Below are 17,593 nucleotides of genomic sequence, written 5' to 3' on the forward strand. Positions count from 1 at the left end.
AATACCCTTAATAAAATAAAAATTAAAAAATTCTATAAAAAAATGAAAAAAAATTCCTAAATTTATTGGGGGTATTTTTGTCTTACTGAAAATATTTTAGAGTCGTTTTTTTCATTTTTGTTGACATTATCTCAATTCAAAGTTTGAAAAGATGTAATTATCAATTGAATGATAGTTTGAAAACAATATGTAGACTCGTTCTTAAAGCTTGAGTTACCCGATCACGAATTCGGACAAACAAATTTGACATGAACTCTCTTACGCATACTGTTCAAATTACTAACAAATTAAATGGAGAGTTTAAATTATTGAACATCCTTATCAGAGTTTACAATGTACAGCTAATCATGATTATACATAGAAGTTAAAAGAGAGGCAGTATTATATATGTCATTTTCACCTTGTGATGGTTGAAAAAGTCGTGAATATATATCATCATAATTCATAAAGGATAAGGTTGCACTGAAAACTTGGCCACAGGGCTACACAGCAGCTCCTTCTCATCCATCTTTAGTGCATGGGTTGACATTTCATGCACTCCATTTGTCCAGTTTCAGGGGTGACCTCTCCAAGACGAAACTTCTTTGACAACGTGGCATGGAAAAATTAATGAAAATTGAAATCATCATCTTTTGGTCCATCATCTACTTCTGTGTTTATACACATTCCTAATCAATTTATTTTTTTAAAAAAAATTTAATTTTTCTTTTTTAAAAAAGCTGTGTCATTGGAGGGGTGGTTAGGTAACAGCCACGGCCCAAGACAACGGATGAAGGATCGAGCAACCCTTCAGGTTTGGGTTTGTTAGAAAGATTTAAACCTATAATCACCAATTAGACGTGGTTGGTGGCTACTAGGAGTATACAATCGGTTGCGTTTACGGTTGCGGTTACGGTTACGGTTATTTCTTCGTAACTACAATTGCAACCTATTTGCTTTTAAATAGTTGTACCCGGTAGATCAGTTGTAGTTTTTAGCAACCATCGGTTATCCGGTTATTAATCGGGTAACTGGTTTTAATATATTATTAATTTTTTTTTGAAATTCAAGTATCCAACAACTTAATATTCAATGCTAAATTGTAAATATTAAATACTATTAGTCGTGCATAAGAAAAGAAGAGAAAGTAGGCAGGGGGAGGGGCAGGGGCTTAATCGTTGTTGCTAAATCATTTTCTCACATGCTTAATTTGGCCAACTTGTTTGTTTATATGTGATATAAATGTTGGTTTTTTTTTTATTATTTTATTTTTTTTATTTATGAATTGGTAGCATGAATTTTCTGTGACCTTGGTAAGATACAGTAGATACTCACCTGGGTTTCAACTTTCACCCCTCAATTGCTACATCTAGCTACTACATTTGTGTTTCCATCCAAAGCCTCAGTAAGATATCACTAGAAGTATAGAATAAGAATATGGCATATTTTCATGCTATCATGTATATAAGTTTGATTTTATGAAAAATTACATTTTAACCCTTCAAATTATCACCCATTTTGCAACTCGCCTCACAAACTGCCAACATTCCGACTCCAACCTCCCAAACTACCAAAACTTTTGAAAAGTGCTCAATTTGACGAAATATTCCCATATTATCCATGCCACGTGTCATTTTTCAATTAAAAAAATAATAAAAAAACTCAAAAAAAAAAAAATTTAGTGAAGGCGATTCCGCGTTGTCAGCCGGCGCCAACGCTGCCTTCTTCTTCTTCTTCTTCTTGCTACTATTTGGTTCATCAATCACCTTGTCAGGTGACAGCGCCTGAGTCGGAGTTGACGCCTCTGGGATCCTCGTCGAGAAGCATGCCAGTGATCTTTGCTGTCACAACACGTCCTCGCCGTCGTTCTATATCGTGAAATCAAACTTCTTTGCTCATTCATGATTCTTTATAAAGCAATATCCAAGCCTTCAGCCTTCAGCCTTCAGCCTTCAGCCTTCCCCTTTGTTCCCTTTGAAATAAATTTCATCGGGTCAAGGCCGGCTCAACCATAAGGCGAGTTAGGCGGTCGCCTAAGACGCCCAAATGAAATAGGGCCCCCCAAAAACACGTTTGTTCAGGAAAAAAAAAAAGCCTAATTTTTATTTTATTTTATGTTTTCAGTGGAATAAGACCCCAAAACATGTTTGTTTGAAAAAAGAAAAAGAAAAAAAGCCTAATCATAAATCGAAACAGTTTTTTTCCAATGGAATAAGACCCTAAAGATAGGTTTGTTTTTTTTTTTAAAAAAAAAAATATATATATATAATATGGATTGGTTTTGAAAAAAATAAAAGAAGCATAATCTCTTCTTTGAAGACTCTTTAACTTCAATAGACAAATAAATAGTTACATGCCCAAGAACACAACAATTAATATATATATAAAAAAAAAGAGTACATTTTCTCTCCTATGTAAGAGACTCAACTAAAATGATGTGAACTACTGCTCCGTTTGTTTCGACGTAAAATGATTTCCATCGTAAAATGGTTTCAGTGAAGTCATTTTTCGTCGAAAGCATTTTCCGGTGTTTGGCATGTACGGAAAATTGCAAATATTTTTTTATATTTTTATTTTATCATATTAACTTATAAAAATCAATTTTTATTCACAACATAAAAATATTAATGTAAAATAATATAAAAATCATCGATGACGAGATTCGGTCATTGATCGACAAGATTCTGACAATTTTTACCTGATTCCGGCTAATATAGCCAGAATTCGAGATAAAGGCCGGAATCCAGACAGTTTCGTCGGAATCTGGGATAGCCGGATTCCGGCGAAAGTGGCCGGATTCCGGCCATCTAGCCGGATCTGGCCAGAGAGGCAGGATCCCGGCAGGCTGGCCGGATTTGGCCAGATCCGTCCGGCCAACCAGCCGGGAATCGGCCTCTTTGGCCAGGGCCGGTCGGGATCCGGCCTCTCTGGCCAGGGTCGGCCGGGAACCGGCCTCTCTGGCCAGGGCTGGCCGGGATCCGGCCTCTCTGGCCAGGGCCGGCCGGGATCCGGCCTCTCTGGCTAGATCCGGCCAGCCGGCCGAAATCCGGCTCTCTAGCCAGATCCGGTTAGATGGCCGGAATCCGGCCTTTCTGGCCAGATCCGATCAGATGGCCGGAATCCGGCCGGTCTGGCCAGATCCTGCCAGATGGCCGGATTCCGTTCAGATTGGTCGCCGGAATCTGGCTGACCGGATTCCGGTGAAGGTGGCCCGATTCTGTCGCCAGATTCCGGCGACATTAACTGGATGTTGTCGAATTCCGATACAGGCAATATTTCGATGGTGGTCAGTTGCTTGAACGTGAAGGTCGATTGTGCCGTTTAAAATAGATCAACTGCGTCTGGCGTCTTCGGAAAACGATTTACTCTTTTAAAAAACGTAAATCATTTTCCGAAATTTACTAAGCATTTTTGGTCAAACAGAAATCATTTTCTGGTTGACTATTATTTTCGCCCCTACCAAACATTGAAAAATGCCGAAATCATTTTTCAGAAATCATTTTACGCCGAAATAAACGGAGCATACAAGAAAGCCAATAAAGAGAGGGGCACACGGAAAAAGACTCGTTGAAATACAAGTTATAAATCTATAAAAACAACCATCACTAAGAGTGGAGCTCACGAAAAAATGTCTCGTTTAAAATTCTCACCTTAAATTCTAAAATATATCGAGCCAGCCCTGCACCGGGTATCATACTCCTCTAGTGTCCTCTAGAGCTGGACATAGAGAAGCTCTTACTGTACAATAACTACAATCTCCACTGATAACAAAATCAGAACCTCTCTCTCTCTCTCTGTTTCATGCCCATCTCTGTTTGCTATTTCTCTCGCTATCTTGTTTCTCTCTAGCAAATAATGGAGAAGGCAGAAGAGCCCAATGCGAACAAGAAATGCACCACCAAAACGAGAGGTTTCAGGGGCAGCGCAAACCCCCACAAGCATCAATACCAGTATCAGCATCACCAGGCGGAGCTGATGCGGCGTGTTCTGTTGCGTGCACGATCACATGCATTCATCTTGCTGTCGATCTTGCTCTTGTGCTCCCAGTCAACTAATTCCTTCGTTGATTTCAATGAACAGATACATGCAAAACAACAGATGGATAAATCGAGAAGAGAAGAAAAAAGTGAAACAATACCTGCGAGGGGAGTGCATCCATGTCAGCTCTGAAAGCGAAACCGGTTTACCCAGACCCAATGGAAGCCACCACCCCAGTGTTGGCCACTGGCCACTTGTACTCAATCCCCAACGAGTCAAGCTCGGTCCTGATTAGTTGACTCGTCCTGTGCTCCTCAAAACCCAGCTCTCGGTACTCATGAATTCTCCTTCTCAACCCTCTCATCCATTCAAAAAACCTCTTAATTTGCTGCTGACTGCTCAGCCATGTTTGAGAAAGCTTGAACTCTTGTAGCTTTTTTTATATGATTGGTTCGTGAAGTTTTCTTAAAGCAGTTCAAGTGGGCATGCAAGGAATCTAATATCTAATACAAAAGCCGAAGATCGATTATGTTCATTTAAGAGCAAAATCCAAAGTGCTTCTTCTCTGTCAAAAACTTTGAGGGAATGGATTTGAATCCTTTGGAAATGCAGGAATCGAGCATCGACACCGACAAACTCAGCTACGAAATCTTTTCCATCCAGGAGAGCAAGTCCCTGTTTGGCTACGACGATCAGAAGCTCTGGATCCCCAAGCCCATTGCTCCCGCGCCCACCGAAGTTCAACTTCAAGCTCAATCTCAACCGGCCGCCGCTGAACAGAGGAAGAGGTTTTACCGCTCCTCCTCTGGTTCTAGCTCTAACGGCGGTGATGACTTCTTCCGACGGCTAATCAGAGGTGTCCACCTCGCTTTTACACCCCCCTAATAGCTACTAGCTACCTACCAAGACATTGCGGGTCTGCAAAAAGACTAGAGTCCAAGATCACACAAAGCAAGAAACCTCATATGAGCACAAGCGAAAAAAAAAAGAAAAAAAAAAGAGCATAATATAAATTCCAACAGTAAGATAATCATGTAAAATGGAAGAAGGATCGAGTGTTTAAAGGAGATAGGACATGATTAAGTGGAATTGTAGCAGTGATTGACATAACCGTGAGTCAACAATGGTTGGAGTACTTGGGCCTTTGGGAAATGTTGAGTCGTGTATGATGGGAGAAAATAGAGTGATATGATGTGTATGGTTGGATGAGCTTTCAACTGAGATTAATTCTGCTAAGATGTTTGTTTTCTAAATTTTTCCTTGGTTTGGTAAACATCTAGAGATTATATAAAAGAGATGGGAATTGAAGCTCCCTAGCTATCTCTCCCTTTCTGTATGTCTATTTGGGATTTGAACCAATCCTCCTTATTTGGTTGGAATTGAAGTGTCCTTAATTCCAGCAACAAAGAGTATAAGAGGAGGCTGTTTCTCTATCTTCATGTGATCGTTCTGTTTTCCCTTAAGGTTTGGATTAATCCTCCTTATATATGGGAGAACATCCTTCTAGAATCTAGTAGTAGAGAGAAAAAGAAGAAGGAATAGCTAGTGTCGTTTGACACTATCTTTCCAACCTGTTGGGTAGGTAAGAGATACCAGACATTTTGGCTTTGTTTCTTAACCATCGAGTATTGACTAATTACTCTGATCACCTGCTTAGCAAAAGATTTAGACTCTCCAAAGTACGTACGTTAATGGTCGGAAATACTTGAGAGAGAGTGATTAGTCAATACTCAATGGTTAAGAAACAAAGAGAAAATTTAGCCAATCCATCTGTTGCATACTAGCCAACCTCTTTTTCTTTTCGTTTTTTGGGCCACTAGCCAATCTCAAAGAGTACACTACAATGCAAGGAAAGGCAGAAGAAAACCAGAACATGAGTTTACAAACTAATTGGACGAAGAAGAAGCAGAGGAACTAAGAAGAAGAAGACCTTTATATGATGCAGGGAGTTGTAGAGATCGAAGCTAAGGTTTCTTCTATAATCCGAAATGGAGACTGGTTTTGGCCATGTGCTAGGTCGGATAATCTTGTTGAAGTCCAGAGTAGGCTTCCAGAAATTGTTATCGGGGGTACTGATGTTTCTATTTGGAGCTCTCGGAGTAGCTTATACTCTTGTTCTGAAACGTGGGATGCTTTAAGGAGTAGACAGCCAGCAGTGCCTTGGTATAAAGTGGTGTGGTTAATTCTCAATGGCCATTCCACGCCATGCTTTCATGTTGTGGCTGGTTTTTAAGAACTCTCTTATCACCAAGGAAAGAATGTGTTACTGGGGATATGGTGGGGATCCGTTATGCCGGTTCTGCTGTGGTATTCAGGAATGCATTGAGCACCTCTACTTCCAGTGCAGCTTTAGCAGGAGATTATGGAGGAATATTATGCTTTCTTGTTCGATTACTGATCCTTATGTGGAGTGGACAGAAGTTGTAGAATGTAGTGTTGCTAAGTTGAAAGGAAGGAGCCTGCAAACTACGCTATGTAAACTTTGTTTTGCTTCTTCGGTTTACCATCTTTGGAGGCAACGAAATGACTTGTGTCATGGGAATACTCCTAGAACTGAGGAGTGTATTGAAGCTCAGATTAAATGTGAAGTTAGAGCAAGGATTCGATCTGTTCAAGAGAAAGATTCAGAGGAATGCTCGAAATGTCAAGTTAGCTCATATGTGGAACATGCAGTCTGTGCTGCATTAAGTGTAAATGTTTTCAGTGCAGTTTTCTGTTGTTACAAGTTATACTATGTTCTCCCAAATTGGGAATTTTGAATCCAGTGTTTACTGGAGGGATTGTCATTGATTGAGTTTGGTCTATAAAAGTTTTAATTCATCCAACAAAAAAAAAAAAAGAAGCAGAGGAACACCAAGATTCTTATTACAAGTCAAAAGCAAGAAGAAGAAGAAGAAGCTAGTTTGAGGTAAGGCTGCATTCGGCAATTTTCTCCCAGGATTTGAGAGTTTTGTCTTCAGGGTCTGTTTTGTATAATGCAAGGCGAGTAACTTGGAAGCTCAGGCTGCTAATGCTTTCATCAAGGATAATAGCTTTTTCTTTAGCTTTCTTCTTCTCTTCATCTGTCAGATCCCCGTAAAGGAGGCTCAAATGTGGCATGTAAGCTGCCAAAATTGTACAGAGCATTCGTTAATACAGGGAGCTAGAGTCACAACCAAAAACCATTTTCTAATATCTTTTATTGGGGTAAAATTGACATTTTACGTCACGTTTATGGTCGCCTGATCCTATGGGTGAAAAAAAAAAACCACTAACCGCCTTTTGTGGGTTTAGAGGTAGACAGAGGCGATTACTAACTGCTTTACTTGTACTCGTACGTATGTATATACGTAATGACGTTGACACCATACATTTGAGGAAAAAACAAATCTAAAATAAGCTTAAAAAAAAGGTTCAATGAAGGCTCAACATTAAAAAATAAACCTTTAAAATAACAAAATTTAAAAGTAATTATGCGTTGCGGTTATAGATTTAAATAACCGTCGACCAACAGTTATTTTTATAACCATTTTTTTACCCCTACTTGATGCGCTTTGTGACAAAAAATTCTAACGATGAAAGACATTGCAAATTGAGTGATAGATTAATAAGGTAACTTGTAAAATTTGAAAGTTTTGGGGTTTGAAAGGTAAGCGTAGTTTCACCTCTCTTTTAACTATCAACTATCAAACCATAAATATTAGTTCTCTTTATATATGTAGTTAGAATAGTAATAAAAAAATAAAATATATCTATTTTTATTAATTTAGATTTTTGAGATAATTACTGATTTATTAGTTTTTCAAGTACAATTTTTAAAGTTTCCATCAATATTAATTAAATAGAATTTGTGATGGCATTTGTGTACTTTTACCACGTGCTTCAAACTTGAGAGTACAAAGGGAGTGGTAAAAGTAAAACTTACGAGCAGAATTCTTGTATCCAAAATGCCCCCTGCAATGGGCAGCAGTTTCCACTACCTGAAACAAAAGGTCAAATTTTTTATTATTGCTTTAATTAATTAAGCCCCCACAAAAGAAAAGAAAAATAAAAATTACCTCAGCCGTTGGATGGAAGAGGAGAAAGACACACTGAGAAGGGAAGGTCCCCGTGGCCACACGATCCACGGAGGCAGCGTAGGCCTTGAGGCCCTCGCACGCTGATCTGAACCTGCGAAGCGCGTCGTCCGGCGTCAAACTGATGGCCCCCACGACCGTGATGTGGGGCTCGAAGTGGGGCCCGCCGAAATCGGATCTTAGGCCGTCCATCAGCTTCTTCAGCCTGGCTTCCACGTCGTCCGGTGGGAGCGCCCACACCGAATACGCGTGCTTCTCCTCCTCCTCCTCCATCTTGGCTGTTTCTGAGACGTCGGCCATGAGACGGTCGGAAGTTTGCGAAAGTTAACGACGAATAGATTTAGGAGCGTTTAACGTTGTTTTTCGGGAGACAGGTGGGTTGGGAAAGAAGGCAGCGTTGATTTGAACGAGCGATTGGCGGCTGCAAGGAATTGCTAAAGTTAAAGTTGGAAGAAAATATGGGCACGACACTGAATTACACGGGTGGGTGTGGTTCCTGACATCTTAATCTGGAATGCCACGTGTAATAAGGCTTTATTAGATAAAAAAAAAATAATGTAATTTTTAAAATAATTATAAAATTTAAAATATAGAATATTAAGATAATTATAGAATAAAAATATGGTTTATAGTATTATTCCCAACATAAATCCTTTCTAATACCCCATCTCTAACATATACCCTTATTCCATGTGCCCTTCCACCGAAAATGACACAAACCACTCTTACCCTTGTGGTTTTTAGCACTACTGTATTTATAAATAGTGTACTATTACATGCGAGACTCATATTTTGTTTTATTTTTAAAATGTATTGTGGCTTTTAAAATTAAAATTTAATCAAAATTCAATAATAAATAATTCCAAATCTATTGATAATTTTAAAAAATTCATATTTTTTAAGGTAAACACAACTCGTTATTTATATATATACTAATTTGGGCATAAAAAATGTGATTGGTAAGATGTGTTATTCTACGCTGTGTCCAACCCATTTTAGCAAACCAAAATTCACCGTCAATGTAAGCCCAATAAAACACAATATATATATATACTGCAAAAACGATAAATATATTATATATATATGCTTGAGATGTAGTTTAATTTTTCGTCAAAGATTCGATCTTGTGCCTCTTGAAGAAAATCAAATGCTAATGAGTGAAAGTAGTCAATTGAGAGACGATATACTCGAAGAAGCCTGGACCATTTTCTTTTTTTTTTTTAAAAAAATGTGATTTTGGAAATATCATCATGTCTGTGATTAATCTATTTTTTTTATTATTAAACTTATTATTATTAAACTGATTAATATAATGGCATCTATCATTGTTTCGACTACAGCTTGTGGCTCTTCGCTAATTGTTATTTCCTTAATTTTCTAATTGTTGAGGGGGAGAAATTCATATTAGGGTTAACTTTTCAAGGTCTGAAAGAATTAAATTTTATATATATATATTGATTTTTTTGTGGTAAATTTAATGTTAACCATATCATTAATTCGAAGCGGACGAAAAACATGGCAAAGAATCTTTTTGTTATCTACTTCGTGGTCGGTCTTTCAATCTTTGCCGTTATTGTTAATGAAGGTTAGTAGATTCGTTGATTAATTAAACTTTGTTATTAATTATATTTATAGTCGTCGTTGTTTAATTACCCCATTAATTAAGTTGTAAACATTAATTTTGCCTAATTCTCGATTGATTGCAGTATCATCTGTGAAAGGAGTTGATTTAGCGTGTGTTCGTAAAAGCAAAACATGGAACGGGTTGTGCTTCAGCAGTTCAAAATGTAAATGGAAATGCATGGAATTGGAGCACGCCAAAACTGGAGGTTGTTCAGCCGTGTTCGTGTGTTATTGTCGTTTCAATTACAATCCTATAACCGGACAATGTACATGAAACTGATCATCATATTTATGTATATTGATAATTATATAATGTTATATATACATACATTTATATATGACAGTTTATAGCCTAATTAATTAATCTCATATATATTAAACCAAACTTTTCCCTTTCAATGGCTAGATCGTGATGATCGACTAGGTTTGATGACTTGTAAAGCTTCTACCAAAAAGATTTTTGTAGTGCTCGGCAGCAAATACAGTTCCCTCATGATCCTGTACTATAATACCGATTCCAATACGTCCGTTGGTCTTATCAATAGCTGCATCCCAATTAACTTTAATCATACCTATGGGGGTTTTCCTCCAAGTAATTGGATCCTCAACGTAAGTGAGACTGTCGACAGTCCCTTTATTTGTGTTTACCCTCCTAAAATCATTGAGGGAATTGCTAGAGTTGACGAAAAGTTTATTGGGTGGGAGAAAAACTCCCCCATGCGCGCACCACCTCATTTCTTCGAAACTAGATTTTGTGTGCCAGCCACCTACCTGTTCAAGATCTTCCAATCCATAGTACGGAGCTCTAATAATTTCTCAAACACTTGCAAGAAAGTAAGACATGTCCGAACATTTTTGAATTGGCTTGGGCCCACAGCACCATACATCTTTTGCAGCAGGAATGTAAGAACACAAAGCTCTGATACATGTAAGAACACATAATCTAGCAAATATATGGGAGAACATCGATCCTTCTAGTATTGACTAATCACTCTCTCTCAAGTATTTCTGACCATTAATGTACGTACTTTGGAGAGTCTAAATCTTTTGCTAAGCAGGTGATCAGAGTAATGCTATACGTGCGTCAAGAGTCCGGCAGGTGTTCGACTCTTGACCCACGTGGCACATCTTTTTCCTTTTTTTATTAAAAAAAAAAAAAATCAAAAAGAAACGTTGAAAACGCGGGTGGAAGGAAAGCGTTGTCCACGATCCAGAGGAGGAAAGCAAAAACCCATTCAGTCTTTCTACAGAAAATTAAGAAATACCTCCTCTGGATCGTGGACAACGCTTGGGCTGCTGGGTCCGACAGAGAGAGAGAGAGGTGCTCGGTCCAGTTGGGTTCGAGAGAGAGAGAGAGCTGGGCAAGGGACGGCCGGTCGTTCGCCGCCGGTTTGCTGGGTTCGCGAGAAAGAGAGAAAGAGAGCGACAGAGAGCTGAGAGAGACAGCGAGCTAGCCGAGGGACGGTGTGGGTCAGAGGGCGCCTAGGGGTGTAAACGAGCTGAGCTACTCGTGAGCTTATTCGGGATCGGCTCGAATAAACTCGACTCGTGCTCGAATCGATTATTAAATGAGCTATTCGTGAACACGAAAATCAAACTCGATTATTAAACAATGCAAACTCGTATAAACTCGGCTCGACTCGATTAAAGCTCGTGAACCCGCTCGTATAAGGATCGACTCGTTTATTAAGGCTCGACTCGTATATATATATATATATATATATATATATATATATATATATATATATATATATGTTAAAAATAAGTTTTAATTTGTTAATATATAACTTATTTGTACAATATACTATATATAAGCATGAATTAAGTAACAAATAAAAATAGTCAATAAATATTAATTGATTATAATTATTTGGTTGTATCAATATGTATATAAAATAGTAAAAGTGAATAATATTAATACTTAATTGTTAATCATATAATCATATGATATAATGACAATTCAAATACTTAATCATATAATTCATATTATATTATTTATGTAATATAATATGATTATATGATCATATAATAATATAACATTGTAGCATATAACATGTAATTATTGATTCACTATATTTAATGTTATAACTTATAAGTATTATTATTAGATACTTATGAATCATTACATCACCGTCATCACGTGATTCAAAATCTAAGATCATATGAGCATACAAATAAAATGATTAATTATTTAGATACTTAGATACACTGATCAAGTATGATGTAAGATTTTAAGTATCTAATAATTATTAATAATACTTAGAGTCTTAGATACAATGATTAGGTATATAGATTATATACATAAGTATGAATTCATATTAATTATACGAATTATAATAACACTTTTTAAACTTAATCATATTATTCATATATAATGACAATGTAATTCATATAATCCCAAATTAAGTTATTAGGATTGGTCGATTGGTTCGATTGGAATTACTAATGTGTTAATTATGATAATAATTTAGGTGTTATCATTAGAATTTAGATCATATGATATAACATTGTGCATTTGTGCTACATAACCATTAGATATGAATCATATGATCTAAGAATTATCATTAGACTTTAAAAAAAAAAGAAGGTATTATTATCATTTGATATATAGAACCATATGAAAATATAATTATTATAATTATTAATGTTTTAACTTAATATTTATATTGACTATTGTTACATTTTTTTTTTATTTATAATTAAATGACATAAATTTCCTACAAACCAGTAGGTATGAAATTTAATACAACTCACATATAAGATTAACATGTGTCCCTTAACATGTGAGAATCACATGTTTTAATAACAAGTGCTTCTTGTAAGAATTCAATGTCCCACATGACCTGACACATAAGACAACTTATTAGACTCGATCTTAATGTGTAAATTAATCCTCCTTTATTAATTGTTGGTTAATGGTTAATTAATACACCTTAATAAAGTGTTGGTTAATTAACTACGAGAAGTTAATGATTCTTATTAATTAATTCTAACTTTGATGGAAAGTAGAATTAATGGTAATAAAAGAACAAATGTTAAACTCGTATAAGCTCGGCTCGACTCGACTTGACTTAATTATTACCGCTCGAACTCGGCTCGAGCTCGTGATGAATAAGCTCGAGATCGGCTCGGGCTCGTGATGAATGAGCTCGAGCTCGTAATGAATGAGCTCGAGCTCGGTTCTGGCTCGCTCGAGCTCGGCACTGGCTCGCTCGAGCTCGGCTCATTTACACCCCTAAGGGCGCCTGTCGGTGGGGGAGGGGACAGTGGCCGGAGAGGGGGAGATTTGGGTTCGCGAGAAAGAGAGAAAGAGAGAGACAGAGAGCTGAGAGTAGGGGTGTACAAAACCCGCAATCTCCACCCCGCCCCGCAGCACCTGCCCCACCCCGCCCCGCAGAGGACCGAGTTTTCAGGTTTTTTTGCGGGTTAGGGTCTTAATTTGAGAAATTTATGCGAAACGGGGCGGGTTGCGGGTTTAGCCTTTTAAAAAATGCGGGTCCCTGCCCCGCCCCGCACCGCACAAAGGAGAAAAAAAAGAAAAAATCATGTTTCTTAGAATTTTATCTATAATTAATAGGGTTTTTAGTTTAGTTTACAAGGCTAATTCCATGGAAAATGTTCTTGTATGGAAATAGGAACGATTGAAAGATATGTGTCAACATGTCGAAGGACTAAATTTAAGGAGCTTTGAAATTATAAATTTTTTTTTTAATGAAACAGAGTTGATTTCCTAAAAATTTGACTTTGCATTCATAAAATTCTATGAAAAATTAATATGAATTTAATTTTTTTATTAAAAAAACTAGTATTTTTTCGAATTTTTATTTTTTACAAAATAAAATCAAAATTACATAAATGTCACTCAAAATACCCGCCCCGCCCCGCAATGATCCGCCCCGCACGGTTAGTCTTTATCAAGTGCGGTTTGCGGGTTGGAAATTTCCAACCCGCAAAGGTGCGGGACGGGGCCAAAAAAGGTGGAAACCTGCAGCGCCCTGCCCGATGCACACCCCTAGTTGAGAGAGACAGCGCTGGCCGAGGGACGGTGTGGGTCGGTGGGCGCTGGTCGTTGGGCGGTGGGCGGTCGGTAGGCGCCGGTGGGTCGGTGGGGGAGGGGATGGTGGAGAGGGGTAGATTTGGGAAATGGGGGAAAAATTTCTAATGTGAATCTGAAATGCTTTCCTTCCACCCGCGTTTTCAACGTTTCTTTTTGAATTTTTTTTTTGTTTTTTTTAATAAAAAAAGGAAAAAGATGTGCCACGAGGGTCAAGAGCCGGACACCAGCTAGACTCTTGACACACGTATAGCACTACTCATTGAGTATCGACTAATTACTCTGATCACCTGCTTAGCAAAAGATTTAGACTCTCCAAAGTACGTACGTTAATGGTTGGAAATACTTGAGAGAGGGTGATTAGTCAATACTCAATGGTTAAGAAACAAAGAGAAAATTTAGCCAATCCATCTGTTGCATACTAGCCAACCTCTTTTTCTTTTCGTTTTTTGGGCCACTAGCCAATCTCAAAGAGTACACTACAATGCATGGAAAGGCAGAAGAAAACCAGAACATGAGTTTACAAACTAAAAGGACGAAGAAGAAGCAGAGGAACTAAGAAGAAGAAGACCTTTATATGATGCAGGGAGTTGTAGAGAAGCTAAGGTTTCTTCTATAATCCGAAATGGAGACTGGTTTTGGCCATGTGCTAGGTCGGATAATCTTGTTGAAATCCAGAGTAGGCTTCCAGAAATTGTTTTCGGGGGTAATGATGTTCCTATTTGGAGGTCTCGGAGTGGCTTATACTATACTCTTGTTCTGAAACGTGGGATGCTTTAAGGAGTAGACAGCCAGCAGTGCCTTGGTATAAAGTGGTGTGGTTAATTCTCAATGGCCATTCCACGCCATGCTTTCATGTTGTGGCTGGTTTTTAAGAACTCTCTTATCACCAAGGAAAGAATGTGTTACTGGGGATATGGTGGGGATCCGTTATGCCGGTTCTGCTGTGGTATTCAGGAATGCATTGAGCACCTCTACTTCCAGTGCAGCTTTAGCAGGAGATTATGGAGGAATATTATGCTTTCTTGTTCGATTACTGATCCTTATGTGGAGTGGACAGAAGTTGTAGAATGTAGTGTTGCTAAGTTGAAAGGAAGGAGCCTGCAAACTACGCTATGTAAACTTTGTTTTGCTTCTTCGGTTTACCATCTTTGGAGGCAACGAAATGACTTGTGTCATGGGAATACTCCTAGAACTGAGGAGTGTATTGAAGCTCAGATTAAATGTGAAGTTAGAGCAAGGATTCTGTTCAAGTGAAAGACTAAGAGAAATGATCGAAATGTCAAGTTAGCTCATATATGGAACATGCAGTCTCTACTGCATTAAGTGTAAATGTTTTCAGTGTCTGTTGTTATAGGTTATACTGTGTTCACCCAAATTGGGAGTTTTGAATCTAGTGTTTACTGGAGGGATTGTAATTGATTGAATTTGGTCTATAAAAGTTTTAATTCATTCAAAAAAGAAGAAGCAGAGGAACACCATGATTCTTATTACAAGTCAAAAGCATGAAGAAGAAGAAGAAGAAGAAGAAGCTAATTTGAGGTAAGGCTGCATTCGGCAATTTTCTCCCAGGATTTGAGAGTTTTGTCTTCAGTGTCTGTTTTGTATAATGCAAGGCGAGTAACTTGGAAGCTCAGGCTGCTAATGCTTTCGTCAAGGATAATAGCTTTTTCTTCAGCTTTCTTCTTCTCTTCATCTGTCAGATCCCCGTAAAGGAGGCTCAAATGTGGCATGTAAGCTGCCAAAGTTGCACAGAGTATTTGTTAATACAGGGAGCTAGAGCCACAACCAAAAACCATTCTCTAATATCTTTAATTGGGGTAAAATTGACATTTTACGTCACGTTTATGGTCACTTGATCCTATGGGTGAAAAGGTGGGTGGTTAAAACCGCCTGCTAATTGCTAACCGTCTTACACCGCCATCCGCTTTTGTAGGCGGTTGGAAAAAATCACTTATCGCCTTTAACAGGTTTAGGGGTAGGCGGATGCGGTTACTAATTGTTTACTCGTATGTATGTATGTATGTATATACAAAACGACGTTGACAACATACATTCAAGGAAAAAAAAAATTATATAAAATAAGCTAAAAAAAGAGGTCCAGTGAAGGCCCAACACTAAAAAATAGGCCTAAAATAACAAAATTTAAAAGTGGTTATACAGTACAGTTATAGATTTAAATAACTGTTAACCGGCAGTTATTTTTTATAACTGTTTTTTCACCCCTACTTGATGTACTTTGCGACAAAAAATTTTAACGACGAGGGACATTACAAATTGAGTGACAGATCGATAAGGTAAATGGTAAAATTTGAAAGTTTTGGGGTTTAAGAGGTAAGCTTAGTTTCACCTATCTTTTAAGTTTTTAACTACCAACTATCTAACCATAAAATGGGGAGCAAGACTAATTCTCTTTTCTTTGAGTAATGTTTCTTACACAATTTTTGTACAACTTTTACACAACTCTAACAACTTTCTTTTAAAATCAGCCATTGAATATTTAGGACCCACATGTTGGAAAACAAATCCAATGGTTGATCATAACAAAAAGTAGTTAGAGTTGTGCAAAAGTTGTGTGAGAGTTGTGTAAGAAACATTACTCATTCTCTTTAGATATGTAGTTAGACTAGGAATAAAATAATAAAATATATCTATTCTTATTAATTTAGATTTTTGAGATAATTAGTGATTTATTAGTTTTTCAAGCACAATTTTTAAAGTTTCCATCATTATTAATTAAATTGAATTTGAGATGGCATTTGTGTACTTTTACCACATTCTTCAAACTTGAGAGAGTACAAAGGGAGTGGTAAAACGTAAAAGTAAAACAAATAACTTACGAGCAGAAGTCTTGTATCCAAAATGCCCACTGCAATGGGCACCAGTTTCCACTACCTGAAACAAAAGGTAAATTTTTTTTATTATTGCTTTAATTAATTAAGCCCCCACAAAAGAAAATAAAAATAAAAATTACCTCAGCCGTTGGATGGACGAGGAGAAAGACACACTGATAAAAGAAGGTCCCCGTGGCCACACGATCCACGGAGGCAGCGTAGGCCTTGAGGCCCTCGCACGCTGATCTGAACCTGCGAAGCGCGTCGTCCGGCGTCAAACTGATGGCCCCCACGACAGTGATGTGGGGCTCGAAGTGGGGCCCGCCGAAATCGGATCTTAGGCCGTCCATCAGCTTCTTCAGCCTGGCTGCCACGTCGTCCGGTGGGAGCGCCCACACCGAATACACGTGCTTCTCCTCCTCCACCTTGGCTGTTTCTGGGACGTCGGCCATGAGACAGTCGGATGTTTGAGAAAGCTAACGACGAATAGATTTAGGAGCGTTTAACGTTGTTTTTTGGGAGACAGGTGGGTTGGGAAAGAAGGCAGCGTTGAATATGATTTGATCGAGCGATTGGCTGCAAGGAATTGTTAAAGTTAGAAGAGAATATGGGTAGTAGAGGTGTCTGGCCGGCATCTTAATCCGGAATGCCACGTGAAATAAGGCTCTATACGATTAAAAAAATAACGTGACTTTTAAAATAATTATAAAATTTAAAATATAACTTCAAAAGTTACATTAATTTTATGAGAATAAAAAAATAATTTCTAATATTATTTATGCTGGACGTGAGATACACGATACTAATACTAAAAATTATATTTTTATTTTAATTATTTTATAATTCTTTTTTTCTTAACAATGATTGATTTTTTTTTTTTTTATACGTATTTTTCCCTACGTATACGGTATACCCCCATATCCAGCATATCTCCAGCAAATACCCTTATTCCATGTGCCCTTCCACAGTTCCACTGAAGATGCCACAAACCATTCTTACCCTGGCCTTGTACGTGGTTTTTACCACTACTGTAATTATAAATAGTGAATTGTTATATCCAAGACTCATAT

General features: G+C 37.7%; 4 protein-coding genes across 4 annotated transcripts; 2 read left to right on the plus strand and 2 right to left on the minus strand.

Moving 5' to 3' along the window:
• Positions 1-6,701: 6,701 nt before the first annotated feature.
• Positions 6,702-8,481, minus strand: LOC133869795 (cyclic phosphodiesterase-like). The gene is made up of 3 exons (XM_062306867.1): positions 7,995-8,481; positions 7,862-7,916; positions 6,702-7,061 (listed from the first exon to the last, which is right to left on the minus strand). Exons 1-3 carry the CDS (start codon positions 8,310-8,312, stop codon positions 6,856-6,858), a joined length of 579 nt encoding a protein of 192 aa, XP_062162851.1. The 5' UTR covers positions 8,313-8,481; the 3' UTR covers positions 6,702-6,855.
• Positions 8,482-9,509: 1,028 nt separating this feature from the next.
• On the plus strand, positions 9,510-9,969 carry LOC133867869 (defensin-like protein 19). The gene is made up of 2 exons (XM_062304637.1): positions 9,510-9,597; positions 9,719-9,969. Exons 1-2 carry the CDS (start codon positions 9,528-9,530, stop codon positions 9,907-9,909), a joined length of 261 nt encoding a protein of 86 aa, XP_062160621.1. The 5' UTR covers positions 9,510-9,527; the 3' UTR covers positions 9,910-9,969.
• A 4,551-nt stretch (positions 9,970-14,520) lies between these two features.
• On the plus strand, positions 14,521-14,946 carry LOC133869217 (uncharacterized). Its single transcript, XM_062306173.1, has one exon. The coding sequence runs from the start codon at positions 14,521-14,523 to the stop codon at positions 14,944-14,946; it is 426 nt and encodes a 141-aa protein (XP_062162157.1).
• Positions 14,947-15,116: 170 nt separating this feature from the next.
• LOC133867582 (cyclic phosphodiesterase-like) lies at positions 15,117-17,156 on the minus strand. The gene is made up of 3 exons (XM_062304325.1): positions 16,664-17,156; positions 16,530-16,584; positions 15,117-15,427 (listed from the first exon to the last, which is right to left on the minus strand). The coding sequence occupies exons 1-3, from the start codon at positions 16,973-16,975 to the stop codon at positions 15,222-15,224; spliced, it is 573 nt and encodes a 190-aa protein (XP_062160309.1). The 5' UTR covers positions 16,976-17,156; the 3' UTR covers positions 15,117-15,221.
• Positions 17,157-17,593: the final 437 nt, after the last annotated feature.

The sequence above is a fragment of the Alnus glutinosa genome, chromosome 5 (assembly GCF_958979055.1).
Source record: "Alnus glutinosa chromosome 5, dhAlnGlut1.1, whole genome shotgun sequence".
NCBI lineage: Eukaryota > Viridiplantae > Streptophyta > Magnoliopsida > Fagales > Betulaceae > Alnus > Alnus glutinosa.